Source organism: Littorina saxatilis, linkage group LG3 (genome assembly GCF_037325665.1).
Source record: "Littorina saxatilis isolate snail1 linkage group LG3, US_GU_Lsax_2.0, whole genome shotgun sequence".
NCBI classification, from domain to species: Eukaryota; Metazoa; Mollusca; class Gastropoda; order Littorinimorpha; family Littorinidae; genus Littorina; species Littorina saxatilis.
The window spans coordinates 48608628-48634461 of record NC_090247.1 but is presented as its reverse complement, the minus strand read 5'-3'; the positions used below and the strand labels follow the sequence as shown (position 1 = coordinate 48634461).

General features: G+C 41.7%; 2 protein-coding genes across 2 annotated transcripts in view; one reads left to right on the top strand and one right to left on the bottom strand.

Moving 5' to 3' along the window:
- Positions 1-19117, top strand: part of LOC138962534 (uncharacterized) — a 32812-nt gene extending 13695 nt beyond the window's left edge. The window contains exons 5-7 of the mRNA XM_070334377.1: positions 11690-11760; positions 12310-12404; positions 17294-19117. Of these exons, the coding sequence (XP_070190478.1) occupies positions 11690-11760; positions 12310-12404; positions 17294-17439 (312 nt within the window). The 3' untranslated portion in view covers positions 17440-19117. The remainder of the gene's footprint in view (positions 1-11689; positions 11761-12309; positions 12405-17293) is intronic.
- Positions 19118-20874: 1757 nt separating this feature from the next.
- On the bottom strand, positions 20875-25698 carry LOC138962520 (uncharacterized). Its single transcript, XM_070334359.1, has one exon. It carries the CDS (start codon positions 25425-25427, stop codon positions 23991-23993), a length of 1437 nt encoding a protein of 478 aa, XP_070190460.1. The 5' UTR covers positions 25428-25698; the 3' UTR covers positions 20875-23990.
- Positions 25699-25834: the final 136 nt, after the last annotated feature.

Genomic DNA, 25834 nt, shown 5'->3' with positions numbered 1-25834 from the left:
GGAGCGACCATTTTCCTATCTCAGAATATGACCTACCCGTCAGCTTCAGGGGGCTTCGCCCCCTGACCCCCACAATGAGGGGGGTGGGTGAGTTCTAGGGTTTCCGGACCCCCCCCCCCCAGTCAAAAAATAAAAATATTGAATGAGGTATGCATTTCTTTATTTTACATTGAGTTTCAATTTTTGGGGTATTAATCAGTGACAAAATCTGCTGCCTGAAACTGGTAATGATCATCCTCAGAATGCACCAGATTGCACCATTTTGCATCCTTTTTTTCAAAATTTTCCGGGGGGGCATGCCCCCGGACCCCCTAGCAAGCTAGGCGCTTTGCGCCGTCGGCTTGGCGCTTCGCGCCTTCACACCCATATCTTCACAATATACTTTTGAAAAAAACCAGTCATAAAATGAACTGATCCGCCCCTGCCGCCAGGGGGGACATCCCCCTGGGCCACCACTGGCAACCCCCCCCCCCCCTCCTCTTCGCCTAGTCCGGCCCTGAGGCCTTAACCATTACACCATCAAAACATTTTCTTCATTGCCAACAATTGTTAACAACAGCTACTAATAACATTATACATTAATTGTATCAAAAAATAAAAATAATAAAACCCCGCTGTTGTTGCCATTTGCCAAAGGCCCAATATAGCGCCCCGTCTCACCGGCATCGGAGTGTACACAACAAGCTCAGTTCGCGGTCCCCTCTACGATGGAATTCCTAAAAATCAATCACTTAGTCATCGCAGTCAATCACTTAGTCATACACTCCCAAACACCCAAATCAGTTTGAGGAAGAAGTTGGGGTTGGAACGCAAACGGGATGTTGTGTGTCTGTGTGCCTGTGTGTCTGTGTAAGGGCTTGTGTCTTAGTGAATTACTCATACAAAAAACAACGAATTATTTTTATCATTTCGGGGGGTATCTTCGTGACCGTTTGTAAGACATTCGGCGCGGAATGAAAAACAGGTTACGGTTTGAAATGAAAGAAAAGACAGATTTTAAAAGGAAGCAAGTCGAAAAAGATGTCAGATGGAAGGAACTTTAATGAAACAAAAAAAGAGAAATATGTTTGTTTGTTTGTTTGTTTGTTTGTTTGTCTTTCTCTCTTTCTTTCTTTCTGTCTGTCTCTCTGTCGGTCTGTCTGTCTGTCTCTCTGTCTGTCTTTCTTTCTTTCTTTCCTGTTTTGTTTCTTTACTTCTTTATCTAATTGTGTTTGATTGAGATGGCTCTTTTTTCGGTAAGTTATTTCCACAATAATGTGTTGTCTTAATGTTATATTGTTTCTGATTGGTTGGTTGATTTGCCTGTTGGCTTGGTTGCTTGTTTTTCTTTGTGTTTTCACTTTGTACTTGTTACGAGATTTGGGGAAATAGTGTATTTCCAGTATTGTTCGTTTCTTCTTCGATGATGTTCATGTTGTTATTTAGTTTTCGCGTGCGTACGTGCGTGTGTTTGTGTCTGTGTGTGCGTGCGTGCGTACTTGCGTGTGTGTGTGTCAGTGTGTGTGTGTGTGTGTTTAAAGGCAATTTTGGGGGCGTGTACGTGCCTTTGTGCAACAGGTTGAAGCTTAAGACGTTTTTTGTAGTGCTGACAATATAACGACTGTCGTGTTCCGATAAATGGTGCTGAATAAGCAGAAAATGCGGACCGAACTGTGTTGATAGAAAGTTTGTTCAGTGACCGAAAGTTTTACGTACATTTTATCGACTTCCTGTGGAATATTTTGTCCTTTTTCATTGACAAAAAACGCCACTAAACAGCAGCTGTAGCACGCGTTGGCGGACAGCATAGTCAATGAAACACACACTCACTCACACACACACACACACACACACACACACACACACACACTTACACACGCACATACAAACACACACATATACACACGCACACACACCCACACACGCACGCACGCACACACACACACACACACACACACACACACACACACACACACACACACACACACACACACACACACACATACACACACACACACACACACACACTCTCTCACACACATAAATCAGTCCCACGCATCTCCTCCCTCTGCAACAGCACCACAATAAGAAGTTCACACTCACTGATGTTGGGGAAGGGCTCATAATATGGACAGGCTCCTAATATGGACCACCTCCTGTTCTGACAAACTAACGGCGCTAGATCGAGAGCTCAAAACAATTTCATTCGCTGTATTCACCCTCTCTGGATAACTTGCACACCTCAAAACACAAACCGCAACACTGTTAGGCTTTTTCCCCTTTTCTTTTCATTTTTGGCAGCGTTCACTCTAAATTTGCCGCCTAAAACGGACTCGTTTCTGTCCACAGCCAAAGCTGTTATCACACAAAAATTGCTATATATGACAGCTAAGACCGTATTTGTTACATTTTAGCAGTGTTGACCCCGAGTCAGTTTCTACTGTAAGCAAAAAATGATAGCAAAATATCAAAGTATGTGTGTGTCCCCTAATATGGACCACATTCAACAAATCGAAGAAAATAAAAGCTAAAGGCTATTTTCATTAATTCATTAAAGAAGCTTGCTAAACAATATATCAAATAGTCTTCTTTTCGTGGTAGTTGATAATTTCACTTATTTTTACTCTGTTCTGGATAAGCTTCTTTAGTTTCCTAGTGTGCTTCCAATAATGCTCTCATCAACCCGAAACATATAAATCTAAAGCATATTTTAATTAGTCTGACTTACACACTAAGTTGTTTAATATTATTTTGAAGTATAGGGGGATTTTTACAGTGACTGATTCGTGAAGGCCTCTTTACTGGTCCATATTGGGCGCCCAGGCTCCCAGATATGGACCATTTGTGATTTTTTTCTGTATTTAATTTTTGCTGAATGTCTATCAAAGCTAATTCACTCTAATTAGGCCTAACGGTTAACCTAAGAGAGAAGGACTACCAAACACAAAATGAAACTTCTTTGCAAGAATACAAGCTAGTTATTAGCATGAAACAAAAAGTGGTCTGTATTAGGAGCCCTTCCCCTACTGTGAAGGAAATCACGAATAACACTGAAACAGGCAAAGTTTGACAGTGATATCCTCCACGCTTTTAGAGCGCTAACCAGAGATATAGTGTGACATAGCAAAGTGTGTTGCACGCACTGTGAATTCAGCTCACTGACCGGGCGGGGATAGTTGACGTTGTAAATCGCAACTAGGGTATTGTTACACTTTACCACTGTCCTTGGACATTGAGGGGTTGTCCAAGTAATCGGCCGGGAGGAAGGAAGCCCGGATAGATGCGACAAGAAAGCACTTAACAGGTAAATGGAATAGGCATTCGAATATCGCTAGAGTGTTTATCGCATAAGTTGAATCGACTAACACTGTAAACTGTAAACATAGCAGACAGATATCTAAGACAAGATGTCCGCTATTTATGTTGTGCAGTGCGTCGTATAACCGGTCTGAGAGGGAGATAGTGGCCAGATGACAAGTGTGAATGATCTGAGAAGCCGCCGAAGTATCATAACTCTAGACCAGCATAGCTGAAATTCGACGGGATTTCGCGAAGTTATTGCAAGGTTATGGTTGTCCGTATAGTTGGACCATAGAGGCCACAGGACGAAAAGAACTGAGTAGACCGAGGTCGCCAGTGGAAGGAATTAGTATTCAGATACATTGCCTAGTGAACGGCCATAGACGCTGTGAGCCTGTGTAATTCTGTGTATGAACAGAGTTAAAATATGTCTATAAGATCTTAATTACGTAAGATATAATGAGTGTTTAGTAGGTAGAGCAGACGGTGATTTGAGTCTGCCGGAATATGAACTGTAACTGTTTTTCTGACTACACACGAGCCGTGATTCGATACCAGTAAAGTAGATATCGTGTGCATAAAGCGGATTTTCTTCATGTTTGAACTTGTGTTCAATACAAACAAAATATATGTTAATTTTTTTGGATTCAGGAATTGATACGGAATGCAATGCAATCATTTTTTTAATCTGTTTGTGAAATTTTGATATTTATGACAACTTTATTGTGCTAACTTATCAATTAATTTTTAAACTTCTGATTTGAAAGGCAATCCCATAATATCTATTAGAATTTGTACGTAAAAGTTTCAAGGTGATCTACCCAGTAATGTTCCGGGAATCGCTACACACACACACACTCACACACACCACCACCCTCGTCTCGATTCTTAGTCTATCCAAAACCATTCACACACACACACACACACACACATACACACACCGCACCACCACCCTCGTCTCGATTCTTAGTCTATGCGAAAACATCTATGGTAAAAACTTGACAAAATGTAGAAATAAGAAAGGAATCATAAATTTTAAAAAAGGACCGCTTATGCCATTCAAAAAAAGTACTGAAACAACTCACCTTTCCCGCTGCAATCGAAACAGGCTGTCGCTGGCAGCCGCCCACGCAGAGATGAGTCTACCTATCTTGTCAATGGAAGCGCTGACGGAGGTTGCAGCAGACGATGAATCACAGCCAGTGGCACTGGTGTTGCAGAAAGACACGCTCACTGTCAGCAGGACTACCAAACACTTAGGAACCACTGCATTCATTGTCTCATTGTTTGTGGCTTGTTGTTTGGCTACTCCAGAAGCAAATACACAACACTGTTGGCGATTATCAGTGTTCTTCATAAGTTCACGACCTCCATAGCCAATGACAACTTCCGCGCATGAGTCATCCTTCAGCTACCTGTCTTTTTCTGTCTCATTAAAAACAACAACAGCAAAGTTTTAGTTTCTTTGCGGCTTCTTATTTGAAGAAAATGTTTTTCGAAACTGTTCAAAGAGGCTGATTGGAATGAGATCAAGTTCTGTCTGGAATGAAGATCTCGGTCAACTGTTCAGTCTAGAAAGCTGAACACTGTTGATTAACATCCACATACGGTGTCACAGCCTTTTACCAGACTGCGCTTCTCCTTTCAAAGTATCCTCGTCAAACTCTACTTTAGTCCTGTTGATCACTGTACTCCCAACCAAACCGTTAATGACGTCATAGACCACCAGAAAAGCGAAAAAAAAACCAAGATCCCTTTGATTGTGTTTTGGTGAGTCCGGCTTAGTTTTTCTCCTCCTCTTGGTGTGGCTGCACCTGTTTCACTAGCGTGTGCAGTTCGCTTTCAACTAACGCATCAGTCTCCCACACAGTCCGGGTCAAAGGGACAGGCAAAGTTCATTCTGTTTTGTATGTCGATATTGTTTGTGAATGGTATAGTATAACCACCAAAGCTTAAAATCTTAATCTTGTCAGCCACACACTTGGTGAATGAGAAGCGATGAAAATGTCACTCGAAGCGACGGAGGCACCAATATAGTAATCCCTCTTGTCTTTAACAGGCTCTATTAGAAACGAAGCTCCCAAAGCTCTGACAATGTTTATTATGGAAGGTGCACATCTGTTGCTGAGGGCCCAGTCAACAACTGCAACGTCCTTTGCAACGGAAAACTACACAGGGCACCAGATGGTGTGTGTGACCTTTGGTTCCAACTGTATGTGCTCGCGCTGATTCAGTCTTACTCATCAGCTGAGTAATTCTGTTGTATTGTATTCGGGGATTACTTATTCTCATTTGCCTATTGATGGTTATATTGATCGCTTTTGGTAAGACGTTGTCACTTTAGCTTATGTAAACACCGCGAAATGTGAGACGAAAGACACTCAAATAGGCCTACGTAACGCAAAATGGTGCGAATCATCTGTTTGAATGTCAATACGGACGGTAATCAATGTAAAAGATGCTTTCCTCTCCTTGTAAGCCATCTTGTAAACCACCACAGATCTCTCTAGGCTTTTACAGGGAGTAAGAGCAGCCTTCCAGTTGGACGCATACCTGAAATCACACCCTGGCCGCTGCTTTCTGTGCAGAGTGGGGACTTTTTGCTGAATTCATTTCGAAATGGCACCAATTCTAAATAGGCGAAATTAATTCAACAAACTCATTCTCACTCTCCATGCAAAAATCTTCAAGACTGTAATAGGGTAGGCGGCCAAATAGAAGTGTCTCTTATGTCTCTTACCTCACATAGAAGCTTGGACCTATCTATGATTGCCGGTTCACGTCATGATTTAAACGGGAAGGAAGGTACGTTTCAACTCAACTGCCAACTGTGCTTTTTCTGTCAGTTACTGTAACGAAAGAGAACACGTCGGGTGAAGCTAAAAAAATACATTTAGTCAAACTGTATAACTCACAGAATGAAACTGAACGCACTGCATTTTTCATCCAAACACAACATAGCCTATCTATATGTTTTGGGATTCAGGAAATGATACAGCTGAAAACATGGATCGATTACTTAATTTTTCATTTGTATTAGAATTTTCAGATTGTAAATGACCAAACTCATTAATTAATGTTTAAGCTTCCAAGCAGAAATTGCAATCCTAATAGTCCGGGCTTTGTCCAAGATTGCTTGGGGGTATCATCTGGAAGAATTTGTTTGTAAAGTTTCATGACGATCATCTGACCAATAGCTTTATGGGAATCGCTCTACACACACACACACACACACACACACACACACACACACACACACACCACCACCACCACCACCACCACCACAACCACAACCACCCTCGTATCCATTCCCAGTCTATGTTAAAAAATTTCGTCAAAACTGGACTAAATGTAAAAAGGACAGTAGCCTTTGTGATGAAAGTTATTGTCATTTGGTTTTACAAGTCTTCATTGAAAAGTAACATACTGACACAAAGGTCTTACAACAAGACATTCGCTTTTTTTGCCCTTGCCCTGTTTTTCCCTTTTTGTGTCTTGTTTCTTTGCTTTAAACAAAAATCTGTTTTACGTTCTTTGTCTTTGCTTCCTGAAGAGAGGTTTACTTCGTCGGTGACTCAGACATTTATGAAAATTGTTGAATCTGTAATTTATTTCTCACGATACAAATATGCACCGAGAAATGCAATGAGAAAACAATAAAATGAAACTTTAACACATGACAAGGAAGGTTGACTGTGATTTATACTTGGCAAGTGTTAGCGCATTTGGAAACTGTATCATCATAGTTTCACCACTTGCGTAGCATAAAAATAGATGCAGTGTGTCCTTAACACTATACTGGAGGAAGATGCTTATTGAAACAAAATTCGAAAACATTTAAAGGTACTGAACTTGTCAAATCCAGGTGCACGGAGCCCCTGGGGCTTTTAGTCATACCTCAGGCAGCTATCCGTTAGAAGAACTACCAAGTTTCATTGACTTGCACCCAAAGAGTTAAGAACTGCGATTTTTTTACGAATTAATTTCGTACTCGGACCCGGCTGGTCTTGACCTATTTTTGGATCTAAATTTAGATCAGGTAGATCACCACATCATGCACAAAAAGACAGGTCACTAGAAAACTATGTCAGACGTCATCATGAGTTTGTGTAAAACAAAATCGAGGCCGGAATCACTCAGTTGAATCGAACTCCGACCAAACACCACGTAATAACTAGGTTAATTTATGCACTCGCGTGAACAACAAACTGTCGAGCTTCACAGATGTCGTCGTTGGGTAGTTTTGGGTTTGTTTTACTACCATAGGAGGATTTTTGAACTGTAAATGCACTCAGCTGCAACAAAAACGCAAAACGAAGGCTGTGAGCTGCACTGTGCCTTTGAGAAAATTAACGCAAAGAAAGTATCCCGTGAGAACACTACAACTCTAAAGAAAAATCTGAACCACTATAGCGCCGTTTTGCCACACAACTGCTGAATAGTTACCAGCGCACATTTCGTTGCGAGTCATTCAAACAAATAAACAAACGAACGAACGAACGAACGAACAAACAAACTAAAACTAATCGAAAACTTGTTTTTTAATTGAGAAGAAGTGAAGGCCAGCCAACTTCCCGTCAACAAGAATCGATTCCGAACCACTGTGCCACCCCTTCAACAGCGTACTGTATATGTATAGATCTGTACACGCTTGTGTACGACGTGAGAACACAGCTGAGCCGGAGTCAGCTGCTGCGACGACAATCCGACGGTTGCTAGGCGCGTGGGACAGTCAGAGAGACTTGGGGAGGGAGGGAGGGATTGGGTGGCAGAGAAGAGGGAGGGTGGTGGGAGCAGAGGATGAGTCATCGTCGATCTGTTATTGGGTCACACATCGGTTATTAAAGTAGATCAACACCACACACGTGTAGCTGGGATTATTGCGTCTGCTGTCTTTTGTATTTAATTTTTGTGAAGCTCGTTTTGATATTTATTAAATGCTGGTATATAATAAATGAATGAATACCCGCTTCGCCGGGTAGACGGCTTCGCCGGGAAGAAGTACTTAGAGCCGTACGCCGAACTATGGACCCGCCAAGCTTAGGTCCCTCCCAGATTCGTGGAATGGGAACAGCACGAAAATGATTCAGTGGCCATAATGCCATTCCTGACCATATCGAGTCCCATCCTTGTCGACGAATGTAACCGTGTTAATCACCTTTGGAGGCGAACTCCACTCAAACAGGACTGAGCAAGTTATGGCTTCTCAAAGGAAGGCCAGTACATAAAATTACACAAAAGCCGCCAGACCACATCACAAACAGAACTGAAGAATGCACAGGTGTTGCTTACATAGAGACACACACACTCACACACACACACACACAAACACAGAGAAGCCGTATCTATAGAGAGATAGATGACAGTGTATTTTTCGCGTGGCTATAAATTGATTCGACCTTTGCACTTTTACAGTGAGGATAATTTACGGGTCCAATTTACGTTCTGTACACTGCGTTGACCTTCTAAAAATAGGTAACAGTAACAGAACGCCGGGAATATCCGAAGACGCTCAGCGCAGTGGACAGCGCAGTGTAGTAACTTACAACTGAACGGGAAAGCCACACGAAGGAAGGGAGATAAACGCCAAACACTGGAGAAGATAAGGAAGAGTTACTTATAATGGTGAAATGAACACAAAAACGAAAATGAGTTCAGCGCTGCGCGCTGAGAGCACGTGTTGAAATATCTCATCGATGATATTGTGTCCGGGGTGTAGCTGAATACGGTGTCCAAATTTGAAAAAGATCCACCGAGAACTTTGGCGTTGTGATGTGGTGTAGCGGCTATGGTGTGTCGGTATGGGGGCCCGGGTAAGCTGAGGTGGAACCAAAATAGCTGAGGTGGAACCAAAATCGGTTCCGCGCTGCGCGCTGAGAGCACGTGTTGAAATATCGACCAGGTTGTGTCGTGTCCCGGGTCTACTTGAATATGCCCACCAAATTTGAAGCAGATCCATCGAGAACTTTGGCCGTGCATCGCGCACAGACACACAGACACACAGACAGATACACAGACAGACACACAGACACTAGTCGTATATATATATTACTAGATGATTACCCGCTTCGCCGGGAAGAAGTAGAGCCGAATACCCGGCCGTCGCCGGGGACCCGGCTTTGCCGGGTGTACGCCGGCATCGCCGGCGCACGAAGGAAGGGAGATCTAAAAATAGTAACGTGCAGTGACCTTCTAAATATAAACGTACAAACGGGAATATCGATTGACGCCAGCGCACGAAGGAAGGGAGATCTAAAAATAGTAACGTGCAGTGAAAAACAAAAATCGGTTCAGCGCTGCGCGCTGAGAGCACGTGTTGAAATATCTCATCGATCAGGTTGTGTCCGGGGTCTCTGTCAATAAGCCCACCAAATTTGAAGCAGATCCATCGAGAACTTTGGCCGTGCATGGCGATCAATCACACACACACACACACACACACACACACACACAGACACTAGTCGTATATATATATAGATGTGCAGACTGCAAACGTTATGAGCGCCTGTACTTTTTATGTCTGTTTTGTTTTTTACCTGTTTCGGGAATGGTTAAATTCACAAGGGAGACACCTTACACAACAGGTCAAGGACCTGCATGCATCAGTTAATGGCATTTCTTGAGTTGAAGAAAAAGAACCAGAAAACAAACACACATTGCCACGAGGGGAAAAAAAAAGGATATTTAACACTTGAAAAACAAAGTATGAATGGATCAGCCTTGTCCACTGGTGTTTCAAAGCGTAAGAAACCTGCGATTGGTTAGTTGATTTTTTACATTTTGTTTGATCCGATTACTGTAATTAGATGTACTCATGCAGTGTTGTGTTTTTGCGCGTCAAGTCTTGTGCAGTGCGAGAACTATCCTTACTTGAACGCATACCAAAACCAATGGCCTAACTGCTATCTGCAGATTGGAGATGCCTTTTTTTTGCGGAACACATTTCCCAGATGGACGTAGGTGTCACTCAGAGATTCAATTCAGAAAAAAACAAGAAATTCCTACGAGGTAGGAAAAACACCCCCGTCCTTACCAGTCTCACTGCCACCAACTGAGAAGGTTATTTCCCTTTGACCATTAATATGTCCATCTATAAGTCCTTGTAGAATCGTAATCCACCAATAACTCCCTAACCGTGTGTTTGACTGGTCCCAATTTTTGTAAGGACCGTCTCAGCAATGTATAGAACCTGTTCACCAAGTTTGGTGACGATCGGTCCGTTCATTCTTGAGATCTATATGCGAACACAAACACACAAACAAACACATCGACCGAATCCTATACACACCCCTATACTGGGGGTGTAAATACATTAAAACCTCATTGTGCACTGGTCTACACTATAGGCTGTATTATTGTGTATCTGTGTCCAAGACTCCAAGTAGAAGAAGGGGCGGGGACGTAGCTCAATTGGTAGCACGCTGGCTTTGTAGCCAGTTGGTCGCTATCAGCGTGGGTTCGATCCCCACGTTCGGCGAGAGATTTATTTCTCGGAGTCAATTTTGTGCAGACTCTCTTCGGTGTCCGAACACCCCCGTGTGCACACATGCGCACGAAAAAAGATCCCACGTTCACAGCGAAAGTCTCAGGGCTTGGAAAACACGAAGACACGCATGCATCATCTCTCGTCTCTGATTATCATGATCGTATTTCGATACTTTGACGAGACAAACCCAATGCTGGTATGTCGAAGAAGACAGCCACAGCGGACTTGTTCGAATCAAAGTATCGCACCATATCTTCAGCGTATTACCAATACCTGTCCCAATATAGACCAGTTTGTCTAAGAGGACGTTAAACCCTAATAGTCAGTCAAGTAGAAGAATGCTCTTCTCCAATGTCAAATCCTGGACGATCGTTCACGCGGAGAGGGCATGTACCTTTAAATTTAAAGGCACACTCCTTCTCGCGGAAACAGTTGGGCTCCCCGTGTGAGATGTGGCCAGGCCTTTACTTGGGATAAGACCATCCTCCACATGGTCACATACCAACAATCAACAGCCGGGGTGCTGTCTGTGCACAGTGGAGATTTCATTTGTTGAAGTATTCATTTTGTAAATGTAGCTACTGGCGTGTTGAGATTATTATTCATATATAAATTTTTTTAAATGCAGCCAACCGCATGAAGCAGCCAGGGTGTTGATGATTGGTATGAGACCAAGTGGAGGGCTGATCTTATTCCCTGTAAAAGCCCAGCAAGATCTGAGATCGTGAGCTAAAAGGAGTTTGCTTTAATATTAGACGCATACAGACAATGAATCCAACTGCTATTCGTATGCTGGGTACCCAGTGATCTCTTTTTCTTTTATAAATTGTGTTTTGTCTTTCTTTCTTTGCTTTGGTTTTCTTGAATACCTAGTTTCATTTCATGTTTTCATTTGTTTTCATTTGTTTTTCCTGCGGCACACAGAATGCAGAGCACGGTGCCGCGAGACTTTATGCTTCCTTGATCGACGCTGCTGCTTGGGTGAAAGAAAAAAGGTGAAGGAAGACGTGACAGGCTCTGTGTGTGTGTGTGTGTGTGTGTGTATGTGTTTGTGTGTGTGTGTGAGTTTGTGTGTGTGTGTGAGTTTGTGTGTGTGTGTGCGTGTGTGTGTGTGTGTATCGTGTGTGTGTGTGTGTGTGTGTGTGTGTGTCACGACAGATGCGTGTTATTATCACTGTGTGAGTGTCTGTGTGTTTCTTTATGCCAACTGCTCACTGGTTTAATGCGGCTGAGGGGTCACAGAAAAGATCATCCTGTTTAAAAAATTTTTTTTTAAAGTATCATTAAAGGGACACTTCTTCTCGTGTAAAAAATCTTGTCAAGCACCATAGATCCGGCCAAGCTTTTACATGGGGTAAGAGCATATTAATTCAGCCAACAAATCCCACTCTGCGCTGCAAACCGTTATGCTGTTGGTTTTTAGTAGGTGTGCAAATTGAAGGATTCTTTTTCCGAATGTATATGCCTGGAGGAATCTGCGAGGGTTTATAAGAGAAAGAAGTTAACTTTATTTTAATAATCGAAAGTTTTGTTTTATTCAACAGTGGTGACTGTCGCCTGATCCTCACAGGATCACAGCGCATCGCCTCCCTTCCGTCAGTGTCTCGGCAGTTTCACTTCAACGTTGTGTTGCTATCAGGTTAGTCTTCATGGTGTCCTTGACCTTTTGTCGTCATGGTGGTTGTCTCTGAAAGTTGTTTGGAACATTATGGTGTTAATTGTGATTGTGGTGATTATTGTCGTGTCCGTCTGTACCTTGTAATGGTTGTTACTTGAAACTGAGTATAGTTGTAGTGATACATGTGGTGTAGTGGTCTTAATTAGTTTCTCCTTGACCAGCTTTCTCATTCGGTCACTGGGCATGCACACAACTTTGCATCGTCTGTTCAGCCTCCAAAATTGACATGTCCCCTTGTCCGCTGACACACTCGAAAGAAGAGATTATTCGCATTTCCTGTTTACTTACAACCAAACATGGCTCAACGGAGGGCAACCTTTTTCGACTAGATGGCACGAAAGATGGTCGTGGGCAGAAAGATAGGCGCAACATGAACATATGATGCTTATTTTCCATGTTTGCACTTGAGCAGTGACCGAATGAGAAAGTTGGACCCAGGAGAAACTTCAGGTCACTACAGCGGCCGTGTGTAAAGATCAAGGTTGATCATGACAGGGACATTTTCCACTAGTGGATTATTTAATAACATACAGCAAAAGTTGTCCTTTATTTAAAGTGTCCTGTAAACTGATACATTATCCATGTTGGAGATTTGTTTACATTTCAATTTGATTTTTCAATCACATTTGCAGCGAAGGAAGAAAAATTCAAAACCTTTCATGACTTCAATTTATATTTCCATCCATCTTTCATAGCAAATGTGCAAGAAGGTGTCCGTTCCACAAAATGAACGGCCTCACGATGTAATTCAGTTTTGCCAGAATGTCTCAGGCTGGGATAGCCTTTTAAATTTACAAGCCTGCAGAAATCAGTTTACAGGGGACACGAACCTAGTGTCGCAAGTTGTGTTTGTTTTGTTTTTGTTTCTCATGTGTACATTTAACAAGTCGCGTAAGGCGAAATTACTACATTTAGTCAAGCTGTGGAACTCACAGAATGAAACTGAACGTAGTCCGCCGCTAGTGCAAAAGGCAGTGAAAGTGACGAGCCTGTTTGGCGCGGCAGCGGTTGCGCTGTGCTTCATAGCACGCTTTACTGTACCTCTCTTCGTTTTAACTTTCTGAGCGTGTTTTTAATCCAAACATATCATATATATATATGTTTTTGGAATCAGGAACCGACAAGGAATAAGATGAAATAGTTTTTGAAACGATTTCGGAAATTTAATTGTGATCATAATTTTTATATTTTTAATTTTTAGAGCTTGTTTTTAATCCAAATATAACATATTTATATGTTTTTTTTTAATCAGAACATGATAAAGAATAAGATGAACGTAAATTTGGATCGTTTTGAAAATTTTTATTTTTTTTTACAATTTTCAGATTTTTAATGACCAAAGTCATTAATTAATTTTTAAGCCACCAAACTGAAATGCAATACCGAAGTCCGGCCTTCGTCGAAGATTGCTTGGCCAAAATTTCAATCAATTTGATTGAAAAATGAGGGTGTGACAGTGCCGCCTCAACTTTTACAAAAAGCCGGATATGACGTCATCAAAGACATTTATCGAAAAAAAGAAAAAAACGTCTTTGATAAATCGATTTAAAAACAATTTCATCTCATTCCTTGTCGGTTCCTGATTCTAAAAACATATAGATATGATATGTTTGGATTAAAAACACGCTCAGAAAGTTAAAACGAAGAGAGGTACAGTAAAGCGTGCTATGAAGCACAGCGCAACCGCTACCGCGCCAAACAGGCTCGTCACTTTCACTGCCTTTTGCACTAGCGGCGGACTACGTTCAGTTTCATTCTGTGAGTTCCACAGCTTGACTAAATGTAGTAATTTCGCCTTACGCGACTTGTTTACATTTAGTCAAGTTTTGACTAAATGTTTTAACATAGAGGGGGAATCGAGACGAGGGTCGTGGTGTGTGTGTGTGTGTGTGTGTGTGTGTGTGTGTGTGTGTGTGTGTGTGTGTGTGTGTGTGTGTGTGTGTGTCTGTCTGTCTGTCTGTCTGTCTGTGCGTGTGTGTGTGTAGAGCGATTCAGAGTAAACTACTGAGCCGATCTTTATGAAATTTTACATGAGAGTTCCTGGGTATGATATCCCCAGACGTTTTGTTCTTTTTTTCGATGAATGTCTTTTATGACGTCATATCCGGCTTTTTGTAAAAGTTGAGGCGGCACTGTCACACCCTCATTTTTCTATCAAATTGATCGAAATTTTGGCCAAGCAATCTTCGACGAAAGCCGGACTTCGGTATTGCATTTCAGCTTGGTGGCTTAAAAATGAATTAATGACTTTGGTCATTAAAAATCTCAAAATTATAATTAAAATAATTTTTTTATAAAACGATCCAAAGTTACTTTTATTTTATTCTTTATCATGTTCTGATTCCAAAAACATGTAGATATGTTATATTCGGATTAAAAACAAACTCTAAAAATTAAAAATATAAAAATTATGATTAAAATTAAATGTCCGAAATCGTTTTAAAAACAATTTCATCTTAATCCTTGTCGGTTCCTGATTCCAAAAACATATAGATATGATATGTTTGGATTCTTCTTCTTCTTGGCGTTCGCAGTATATGTTTGGATTAAAAACACGCTCACAAAGTTAAAACGAAGAGAGGTACAGTAAAGCGTGCTATGCAGCGGAGCGCAACCGCTACAGCGCTGAACAGGCTTGTCACTTTCACTGCCTTTTGCACTAGCGGCGGACTACGGTCATTGTGAAAAAATGCAGTGCGTTCAGTTTCATTCTGTGAGTTCCACAGCTTGACTAAATGTAGTAATTTCGCCTTACGCGACTTGTTTACATTTAGTCAAGTTTTGACTAAATGTTTTAACATAGAGGGGGAATCGAGACGAGGGTCGTGGTGTATGTGTGTGTGTCTGTCTGTGCGTGTGTGTGTGTAGAGCGATTCAGACTAAACTACTGGACCGATCTTTATGAAATTTGACATGAGAGTTCCTGGGAATGATATCCCTGGACGTTTTCTTTCCTTTTTTCGATAAATACCTTTGATGACGTCATATCCGGCTTTTTGTAAAAGTTGAGGCGGCACTGTTACACCCTCATTTTTCAATCAAATTGATTGAAATTTTGGCAAAGCAATCTTCGACGAAATTTTGGCAAAGCAATCTTCGACGAAGGCCGGGATTTGGTATTGCATTTCAGCTTGGTGGCTTAAAAACTAATGAGTGAGTTTGGTCATTAACAAGAAGGGCAAAGCCCATACGACTCACATGCTTGACCTTGACCTTTACATGACCTTGACCTTCAGCTAAACCTAGCAATGACATCATACACTAAGAACTGCTTTACACATTTTTCCTACCAAAATACATGTGACCTTGAACCAAGGTCAAGGTCATCCAAGGTCATGCAACACAAAGCTGTTAATTCAAGACATAGGAAGTACAATGGTGCTTATTGGCTCTTTCTACCATGAGATATGGTCACTTTTAGTGGTTCACTACCTTATTTTGGTCACATTTCATAAGGGTCAAAGTGACCTTGACCTTGATCATATGTGACCAAATGTGTCTCATGATGAAAGCATAACATGTGCCCCACATAATTTTTAAGTTTGAAACAGTTATCTTCCATAGTTCAGGGTCAATGTCACTTCAAAATATGTATACAATCCAACTTTGAAGAGCTCCTGTGACCTTGACCTTGAAGCAAGGTAAACCAAACTGGTATCAAAAGATGGGGCTTACTTTGCCCTATATATCATATATAGGTGAGGTATTAAATCTCAAAAACTTCAGAGAAAATGGCAAAAATGTGAAAAATAGCTGTTTTTTAGACAACATTTATGGCCCCTGCGACCTTGACCTTGAAGCAAGGTCAAGATGCTATGTATGTTTTTTGGGGCCTTGTCATCATACACCATCTTGCCAAATTTGGTACTGATAGACTGAATAGTGTCCAAGAAATATCCAACGTTAAAGTTTTCCGGACGGACGGACGACTGGACGGACGGACGGGGGGGACGGACGGACGGACGACTCGGGTGAGTACATAGACTCACTTTTGCTTCGCATGTGAGTCAAAAATCGGAAACTTGTAATTAAAAAAAATAAAATATTAAACGATCCAAAAACAATTTCATCTTATTCTTCGTCATTGTCTGATTCCAAAAACATATAAATATGTTATATTTGGATTAAAAACAAGCTCTGAAAATTAAAAATATAAAAATTATGATCAAAATTAAATTTCCGAAATCGATTTAAAAACAATTTCATCTTATTCCTTGTCGGTTCCTGATTCCAAAAACATATAGATATGATATGTTTGGATTAAAAACACGCTCAGAAAGTTAAAACGAAGAGAGGTACAGAAAAGCGTGCTATGCAGCACAGCGAAACCACTACCGCGCTGAACAGGCTCGTCAGTTTCACTCCGTTTTGCACAAGCGGCGGACTACGGTCATTGTGAAAAAATCCGTTCAGATTCATTCTGTGAGTTCGACTGAGCTTGACTAAATGTTGTATTTTCGCCTTACGCGACTTGTTTATTCATTAAAGATGCTATTTTTTCTTTGACATAAAGGTCGCCTTTTGACACTTTTTTTGCAACATTAAATTTACACCGCAGACTTCGCAATGAACAAGACATTGTCTTAATGCGTACGCAACAACAAAGAAACGGTTACAATTATGTTGGATTCGTACCCCCTCTTGAAGATGTATTTAATTTATGAGCGGAGGCACATTCTAATGTTACTTAATTATTGGCTCATCACTGTTTCATTAGAATCTGGAGGAGAAGGGTGTAATCGCAGATCCTCACAGTAAAGGTGCCCGATATAGGGTCACCTCCTCTAAACTTGTGTGCATTTGTAGTCATGTGCATCTTCCTAGACGTATCCTCATCCTTTCTTTCTTAGGAGTGAACGAGGAAGAAGAGGGAGCGTGTGAAGTGACCTCTGCAACATCCACTTACAGCATCACAGTGCGCTACACCGTCGGTCGCCAACACATCATGCTCAAGAGCGTGGACAGCAGGCTTTTGGAAAAGCAAGATGCAACCTGACGACCAAACTATGAGCACTTTCTTTGATCTCTCTAGTTGAGCCTCATCTCTTTGAAAAATGTTGTTGAAAGTTCAAGTTGTGGCTGCTCAGTCAGACGACAGTCGTTATGAAATGTACAGTGGACCTCCTCCATCTGCCCCCCCTCCCCCCTCCCTGTTTTATGACCTTCCCCCTTTTTTAAGACCCGTTTTTTTCTTCTTAAATTTGTTGGTTTCATATTGTTTGTAAATTCCAGTCCAACCTGTTACTTTTCAGAATTTCTGAAGGTCTTAAAAGGGGGTTCCACTGCATCATGGTACTTTGCTCAGTCCACAGTGGACAAAAAGAAAACATGATGGCAAAACTGCCCAACTGTTAGAGTCGTTAGAGTCAACAGGTGGAAATACGGTGGTGGAAAGTTCAGTAGACCCAAGGCAAGGGTTGATGAGCTAAGGCTTGATAATATTATATTCACGGGTTGATGGATTCAAGGGTTGATGGATTCTAGGGTGCGCTCAGAATATTAAGTTGAATCAGTCACGGGGTCAGCTTGATAGGCCTATATCCGGCAAGGGTTGATAAGCGGCCAAGGGTTGATGGATTCAAGCGTACGTACAATGGCACGTAAAAGACCTTGGTCATTCTGCCATAAGTGCAGGTGGCTGAATACACTTAAACACGCAGACACCTGGGTAGCGCGACTCCTTTGCTGCTAGCTTTCCACTGGGAGGAAGCGACCCGAATTTCCCAGCAATAAAGTAATGAAAATGAAAAAAAAAAATGAAAAAAAAATGTATGAGTTAAAATGCGAGGTTGCTTCAATGATACGAGGGTATGCTAGAGGACCTTGTGTTCCTTACTTTATTGGCCGGGTTAATCAAATAGTGTAGGCCTAACCTTTGACATCGGGACAATTAGATCTATTAACCCTTTTACAACTGAACTTTTGAATCGCAGCGTCACTAAAGAACAACAAATATTTTGAATGACACTGATCTAACCAACGACAGTCGTCGAAAGTACAGGTGAGGTTGAAAGGTAATGATCTGAAAACCGATCTTGATACTGAAAGCTTATTATGTGCGTGCCGAAGTGTGTGTGTGCGTGGCCAAGTGTGTGTGTTATTTCCCAAGTCTGTGTGTGTTTCAGATCGATTGTGTGCGTCCAAGTATGCCTTGGAGGAGAGAATGGTGTTCGCGTGTCACAGTGCTCTTTAGAGAAAGGAAATGTGTGTGTGTGTGTGTGTGTTTTCATGTCGAGTCAGTGTGTGCTTCAGTCTAGTTGGTAATCCTATCTGTTTGTTAACGTTGTCTATGTGTGTGTGTGTGTGTGTGTGTGTGTGTCTGCCGAAGAGAGAAAGATCTTCCAGCACCAACTGCCATATCAGATTCAGGTGCTAACCGAATGTGTTTATTCCGCCTCACTAGATTGAAAATTATATTCAGTTTTTGTTGTGTACAGGACATGCAACGGTTAACAGCATGCTCAAGTTGTGTAGACCGATGTAGTGCAAGATAAGTCTTGGCAAACAAATGTACATTCTTTTGGTTGAGTTCTAACACCTGACTTTTCTTTTAATAAAATCTTGAAGCTAAAAATGTGTGTTCATTTGTATTGACGTGTGTGTGTGTGTGTTCGTGCAGTTTGAGCACACTTTGTATTTGATTAAATGTGTTTTCAGTGTAGTTAACAGCAGCTAAATAAAATATCCACCAACCAGAGTTGCCCAGGATCGTTAGGTAATGTTCATATAAATTTGTACACGGACTACATTTCACACTGGCGTACATCGGCTCATTCGCGTCACCTCTGTTGAATCATGAACACACACAAACACACACACACTCATGGCAAGCACAGACACACACATGCACAGACAGTCACACACGCGCACATGCAAAAAAACACACAGACAAACACACATGACAAGTGCTTTCTGACATGCAAGCATATTGACCCTCTCCAAGTCTGATACAGATGAGTTTTTATTTAAAGTTTGAGTAATTCTCTCAGTGATGATTGTACTTGCAAGAAAAAAAGTCATTGGAACAAAACATGGACATGGACCTACCTGGCATTTAATACAGAAAGAAACAATGTTATGATACAGAGAAACACAGAACATTTAATAACTTTATAAATAAAAGATATCACCAGTTTCTATCTGTTGATACTGTTTGGAAAGGAAGATATCACCACTTGGTATAACTTCCCTATGGCATTGGTTTTTTTTTAGTCTATTGGTCTTTTTATTTAGGGGTGATAAAAATGCTCAAAGATAGACATTAATTTTAGATTTCAGTAAAAACGTATGAGATCTCAATCGACAGCCATCACAAGCTCAACAACTGCCGACCTTCTTTGACAAAGCCTGCATATAATAATTATAAACAATGAATACTGTTTACTACATGTATGTGTCCACAAATGGCGATCACAGATCATATGACATCTTAACCTTTGCCGTGCTTCCTGGGTTCACACAAACCCATACTTTTAAAGAGTAGTAGTGATTGTAACTATCCCTCTGCCGACGGCGCGGGTTCTGCTACACCCATAATTATTACCAAAGCGGCGGAACAGTGTCTGTCTGCCTGTTTGTCTCCAAGAGACTGTCTGTCTCTCTGTCTGTCTGTCCGTATCTCTCTGTCTGTATGTCTGTTGTCAGTTGCTCTGTCTGTCTGTCTGTCTATCTGTCTATCCGTCTGTCTATCCGTCTATCTGACTGTCTATCTGACTGTCTGTCCCTCTCTCTCTGTCTGTCTGTCTGTCTCTCTCTCTGTCTCTCTCTCTTAGTCTCTCTCTGTCTCTCTCTCTCTCTGTCTCTCTTTCTTAGTCTCTCTCTCTCTCTTTCTTAGTCTCTCTGTCTCTCTTTCTTAGTCTCTCTCTCTCTCTTTCTTAGTCTCTCTCTCTCTATCTTTCTTAGTCTCTCTCTCTCTTTCTTAGTCTCTCTCTCTCTCTTTCTTAGTATCTCTCTCGCTCTCTTTCTTAGTCTCTCTCTCTTTCTTAGTCTCTCTCTCTCTCTCTTTCTTAGTCTCTCTCTCTCTCTCTCTTTCTTAGTCTCTCTCTCTCTCTTTCTCAGTCTCTCTCTCTTTCTTAGTCTCTCTCTCTCTCTTTCTTAGTCTCTCTCTCTCTCTCTTTCTTAGTCTCTCTCTCTCTCTCTTTCTTAGTCTCTCTCTCTCTTTCTTAGTCTCTCTCTCTCTCTCTTTCTTAGTCTCTCTCTCTTTCTTAGTCTCTCTCTCTCTTTCTTAGTCTCTCTCTCTCTTTCTTAGTCTCTCTCTCTCTCTCTCTTTCTTAGTCTCTCTCTCTCTCTCTTAGTCTCTCTCTCTCTCTTTCTTAGTCTCTCTCTTTCTTAGTCTCTCTCTCTCTCTCTTTCTCTCTCTTTCTTAGTCTCTCTCTCTCTCTCTTTCTTAGTCTCTCTCTCTCTCTCTTTCTTAGTCTCTCTCTCTTAGTCTCTCTCTTTCTTAGTCTCTCTCTCTCTCTCTTTCTTAGTCTCTCTCTCTCTCTCTTTCTTAGTCTCTCTCTCTCTTTCTTAGTCTCTCTCTCTCTCTCTCTTTCTTAGTCTCTCTCTCTCTTTCTTTGTCTCTCTCTCTCTCTCTTTCTTAGTCTCTCTCTCTTTCTTAGTCTCTCTCTCTCTTTCTTAGCCTCTCTCTCTCTCTTTCTTAGTCTCCCTCTCTCTCTTTCTTAGCCTCTCTCTCTCTCTCTCTTTCTTAGTCTCTCTCTCTCTCTTTCTTAGTCTCTCTCTTTCTTTCTTAGTCTCTCTCTCTTTCCTAGTCTCTCTCTCTCTCTTTCTTAGTCTCTCTCTCTGTCTCTTTCTTAGTCTCTCTCTCTTTCTTAGTCTCTCTCTCTTTCTTAGTCTCTCTCTCTCTCTCTTTCTTAGTCTCTCTCTCTCTTTCTTAGTCTCTCTCTTTCTCAGTCTCTCTCTCTCTTTCTTAGTCTCTCTCTCTCTCTCTCTTTCTTAGTCTCTCTCTCTCTCTCTCTCTTTCTTAGTTTCTCAGTCTCTCCCTCCCCCTCTCTCTCCCCTGCAAGAAATCGGTGAAGGGAGAAACTCGATGCACCCACTGAAGTAGCGCTGTGGGTTTCCCTGCACCCACCCCGTCGTTAGAGAAATAAACGGTAAAAACCCTCTTTCAAATGTATGGGTTCAGACAAACCTGCATCGTCGTTAGAGAAATAAACGGTAAAAACCCTCTTTCAAATGTATGGGTTCAAACAAACCCGCATCGTCGGGCGTGTGTAGTCAAAAGCGGCATCCGGCAAAGGTTAACACATAAAAAAACAATGTGCATGTACCAAAAACCAACCAACCTATCACCGGCACGGTTGGCCTAGTGGTAAGGCGTCCACCCCGTGATCGGGAGGTCGTGGGTTCAAACCCCGGTCGGGTCATACCAAAGACTTTAAAATTGGCAATCTAGTGGCTGCTCCGCCTGGCGTCTGGCATTATGGGGTTAGTGCTAGGACTGGTTGGTCCGGTGTAAGAATAATGTGACTGGGTGAGACATGAAGCCTGTGCTGCGACTTCTGTCTTGTGTGTGGCGCACGTTATATATATATGTCAAAGCAGCACCGCCCTGATATGGCCCTTCGTGGTCGGCTGGGCGTTAAGCAAACAAACAAAACAACAAAAAAACAACCTATCACTCAGGCAGTTAATCTATCAACTGGTTGATTTGGTCCATTGAAGTTCTCAGAATATATAAGGCCTAAAAAAAAAATAGGTGTGGTTACGGTAACCCGACCTACCCTATTTTTTGGGGCCGACCCTATAACTTTTTATTACATTTGTCAAAAAAACCAAAAAAAAACATCAAGTAAACGAGTGCAGAAAACGCAATGAAAGCGAAAGCGCCCGAGTCGCACACTTATTTCCCTGTCAAGTAGGTTTAATTTGTACACATTAGAAAAAAAAGTAAAAAAAAAAAAGAAAAGTGATTGCCTACCTTCCTACCCTATTTTTTTTGGCTATGTTACCGTAACAACACCTATTATTTTTTGGGGCCTAACAAGATGTTAAGTCAATAAGTCAATAGATATATGACATGAAAGCTGAGGATCACTAAAAGCAAGTCCATTTCATGCACTTTGAGCAGATATCACACAACTTTGATGTAATGTATGTATGTATGCTATAATGATCTCACTGTACTCAATTAATGTAAGTTCACATATAAAATGAAACATGTATAAAAGTGACTTTTGGCAATACTGTAGTTGTATTTGATATAACATGCACTATTGCCGGCCTAATTCGGTTAGATCTTGCTTCTGTGTTTTTACACTGATGATTGGATAAAGGCTAGATTACAACAAGAAGAGCAAACGCTCGATCGAGTCACTTTCGCAGTTCTGAATATTATATGAGGCATCAGATGGACAGGAAGAAATTGCTATTCACAACACAATGAGTCACGTTCACATAAAATTTGAGCCCGGTCACTTTTATAGTTTCCGAGAAAAGCCCAACGTTAAGTTGTGTGTTGCCGAACAGAAAAGGCTAGTTATCTCCCTTGTTTTTCTGATAACGTTCGTAAAAGGCTACAGATGTAAATACTTTGATGTAAAGAATAATCCTACAAAGTTTCAATCACATCCGATGAACTTTGTCAAAGATATAAAATGTCTAATTTTTCCTTTGACGCTGACCTGTGACCTTGAAAAAGGTCAAAGGTCAACGAAACCATCGTTAAAGTGTAGAGGTCATTGGAGGTCACGACTAAACAAAATATGAGCCCGATCGCTTTGATAGTTTCCGAGAAAAGTCCAACGTTAAGGTGGTGTCTACGGACGGACGGACGGCCGGCCGGCCGGCCGGCCGGCCGGACAGACTAACACTGACCGATTACATAGAGTCACTTTTTCTCAAGTGACTCAAAAAGAAGAAAGCTAAGGCAAAAAAAAAAAAATTGTCTGTTTCTGGTAACATGGCTAAAAAAAATAGGGTCGGTAGGTCGGGATTTATTTTTTATTTTATTTTTTTATTTATTTTTTTTTTTTTACCCCAAATGTAGACCAATAAAACTAACTTTAAAAATCGCGCAAAGAGACTGGATTCACTATACATAGAGACAAGACACTCAACACATTTACAAATCGTCAGCGGACTTTCGTTTTCACACGTTTTTGTTGTTCATTTTCTCACCCTGTCCTTTACCACCAAAAAAAATAAAAAAAATTTTGAGTTTGAAAAAAAAAAGTTTAGGGTCGGCGCCGAAATTTAGGGTCGGTCGGGTGACCAGAAACAGACAATTTTTTTGGGGGGGCCTAAAGGAATATGGCACAACATCAAAAACTTAAATTACAAAAATAGTATACCAAAACAAAATTTAGAAAGGATATAATTATGTGTAACTAAATGTTCCCTTTGAATTCTTATTGCACATAAACAAAAATGCCTGTGGAGTATTGTGCTAAATCAGTAAATGCAGTAATTCAGACAACTGATGTTCGCTTTTCTCAGGGACCACCATCAGAATGGGTGTCCCTAGAGCTTTTGATTACAACATACTGAAAGTACTCATTTCTGTATTCATCTTTTGCTGATAAAATCACAAAGCTTTAGCTATGTTTATTACAACCCATAACCTCGAAGCAAGTATTCATCCATGAGAAAAGACAATTCACAGATTTCCTCTTGGAATGTGTTGGGTGAGGAATGGGGCCTCCAGTCCTTCTTCAGACATTTAGACATGATGGGAATTATTTCCGCCAGTTCATGAAGTTCAGCATCTTGTGTGGCAACAATCTGTACTTGTTTTAGAAGAGGAGCGTTGTGTACCAATGACACTAGCAAAGACCCGGCCAGTGCCACTGTGGACAAAAAATGAGTCATGGATCTACACTTTGCTGCAAATTTTGATAAATCTGACAACCTCAGTTCTGGCTTCCAAATACTGTGGGTGATACCAAACAGTTGTAAACTGGTGCAATAGCATTCTGCCACAGCCATGAGCAAATCTTCAGAAATGGGTTTGCACAAACTGTCAAAGCACACAGACTTCACGTGAGGATTTGGGCTCAAGTCCTCACCGTTTAACACCCGCTGCTTGAAGATGTAATGCACAGAGAAGCCACTGCCATTGCTGGGCGGCAACAGGCCATCCCAACTGAGATGCTTCTTCTCATGGAAGTCATGGTCAACAGTGCAATCATCACTAAGTAAGTACAGGTTCTTGAGTTGGTTCTGCACCATGGACTGCACTGTTCCCATGGTGACACAGTGTATAGGAATCTTCAGTGTGCTGAGCTGCTTCATGGACTTGAGACAAGTCAGGGGAGCTGGTGACTGCAGTCGACTATCTGTAATGCGAGTGATGTCCAGAACTCTCACCAGCTGGAGGGCCTGGGGATTGGAAATGTAGTAGTCTAGAAACCGCAGCGAGATGGGTCGAATATGATCCTGTGAATACAGTAAACAACAAAGTTCAAGGCTGAACCGATTTCGCTGGAGAGCATACATCAGCAACCTTTCAATAGCCTGCTGGTACTGTTTGAAGATGTCTGTGTCGCAGCTCTGAGGGGTCACATGGGAAGGGTGATAGAGCCGGAGGGACCGCAACACACAACACGTGTCTACCAATGCTTCAAGAACTGGGAAAATGTTATGTGTGTGCAGATTGTCAAAGAGACAGGTGCACTCCCAGGTGTTTCTGCAAGGCCTTCCTAACCACAAAGTGCAGTGCTGGAAGAGGTGACCATACTCATGCACACAAGCCAGCTCCTCTTGCTGGCCTTCTGCACTTCTCTTTTCCCCAGCGTGGAATTTCTGCCATCCGAGGGGAGAGTTGATAACCCTCCACACCTGAGGAATGGCCTTCAGCAGACTAAGTTTATCTCGCCAGGTTAGGTAGTTGAAAATGCATCCTAATTCTACATCGGGTAAAGTCTCAATTGAAGGTCTTGCTTTACGTGTGCAGTCAGTCGTGGCCTTGCTACCCGGCTGGTGCGTACCGTCACAACGTGATCTGCAATCAGGGAGGCCGACCATTTCCACTACAGGAGAACCCATTTAGATTCAATGTAGTGCACAATCTCAGCAACTGATCGGCAACATTAGTCGCCTGTCATAGTCATTGATATCTCTCCATGGTCATCGGTGATTGACTTGCCTTTTTTCGCTTCATTGCATCATCATCACAGCTCAAAATTTCAGCTGTTTTTCGCCAACACTAAATCAGACCACCAACCACTCTTCTATCTGTAAATAGGGCCTCTGTCTCAGTACGCGCCGCCAGAAACAAGGACAGCAACAATCCATCAGCACCGTGACAACACCCAGACATAATTGATCGTCTGCTTTAGAGAATTTCGGTTGTCTCCCTTGCTGTGTGGATTCATTCCAAATGCAAATGTCTATTTTGGGGGGCTAACTGTTGAGCTTTGAACGGACAAACATAGATAATATTGTGATTATTA

What these genes read in the sequence shown, in the direction of transcription:
- LOC138962520 (XM_070334359.1), bottom strand. Translation starts at nt 25,427, where the DNA reads ATGGGTTCTCCTGTAGTGGAAATGGTCGGCCTCCCTGATTGCAGATCA.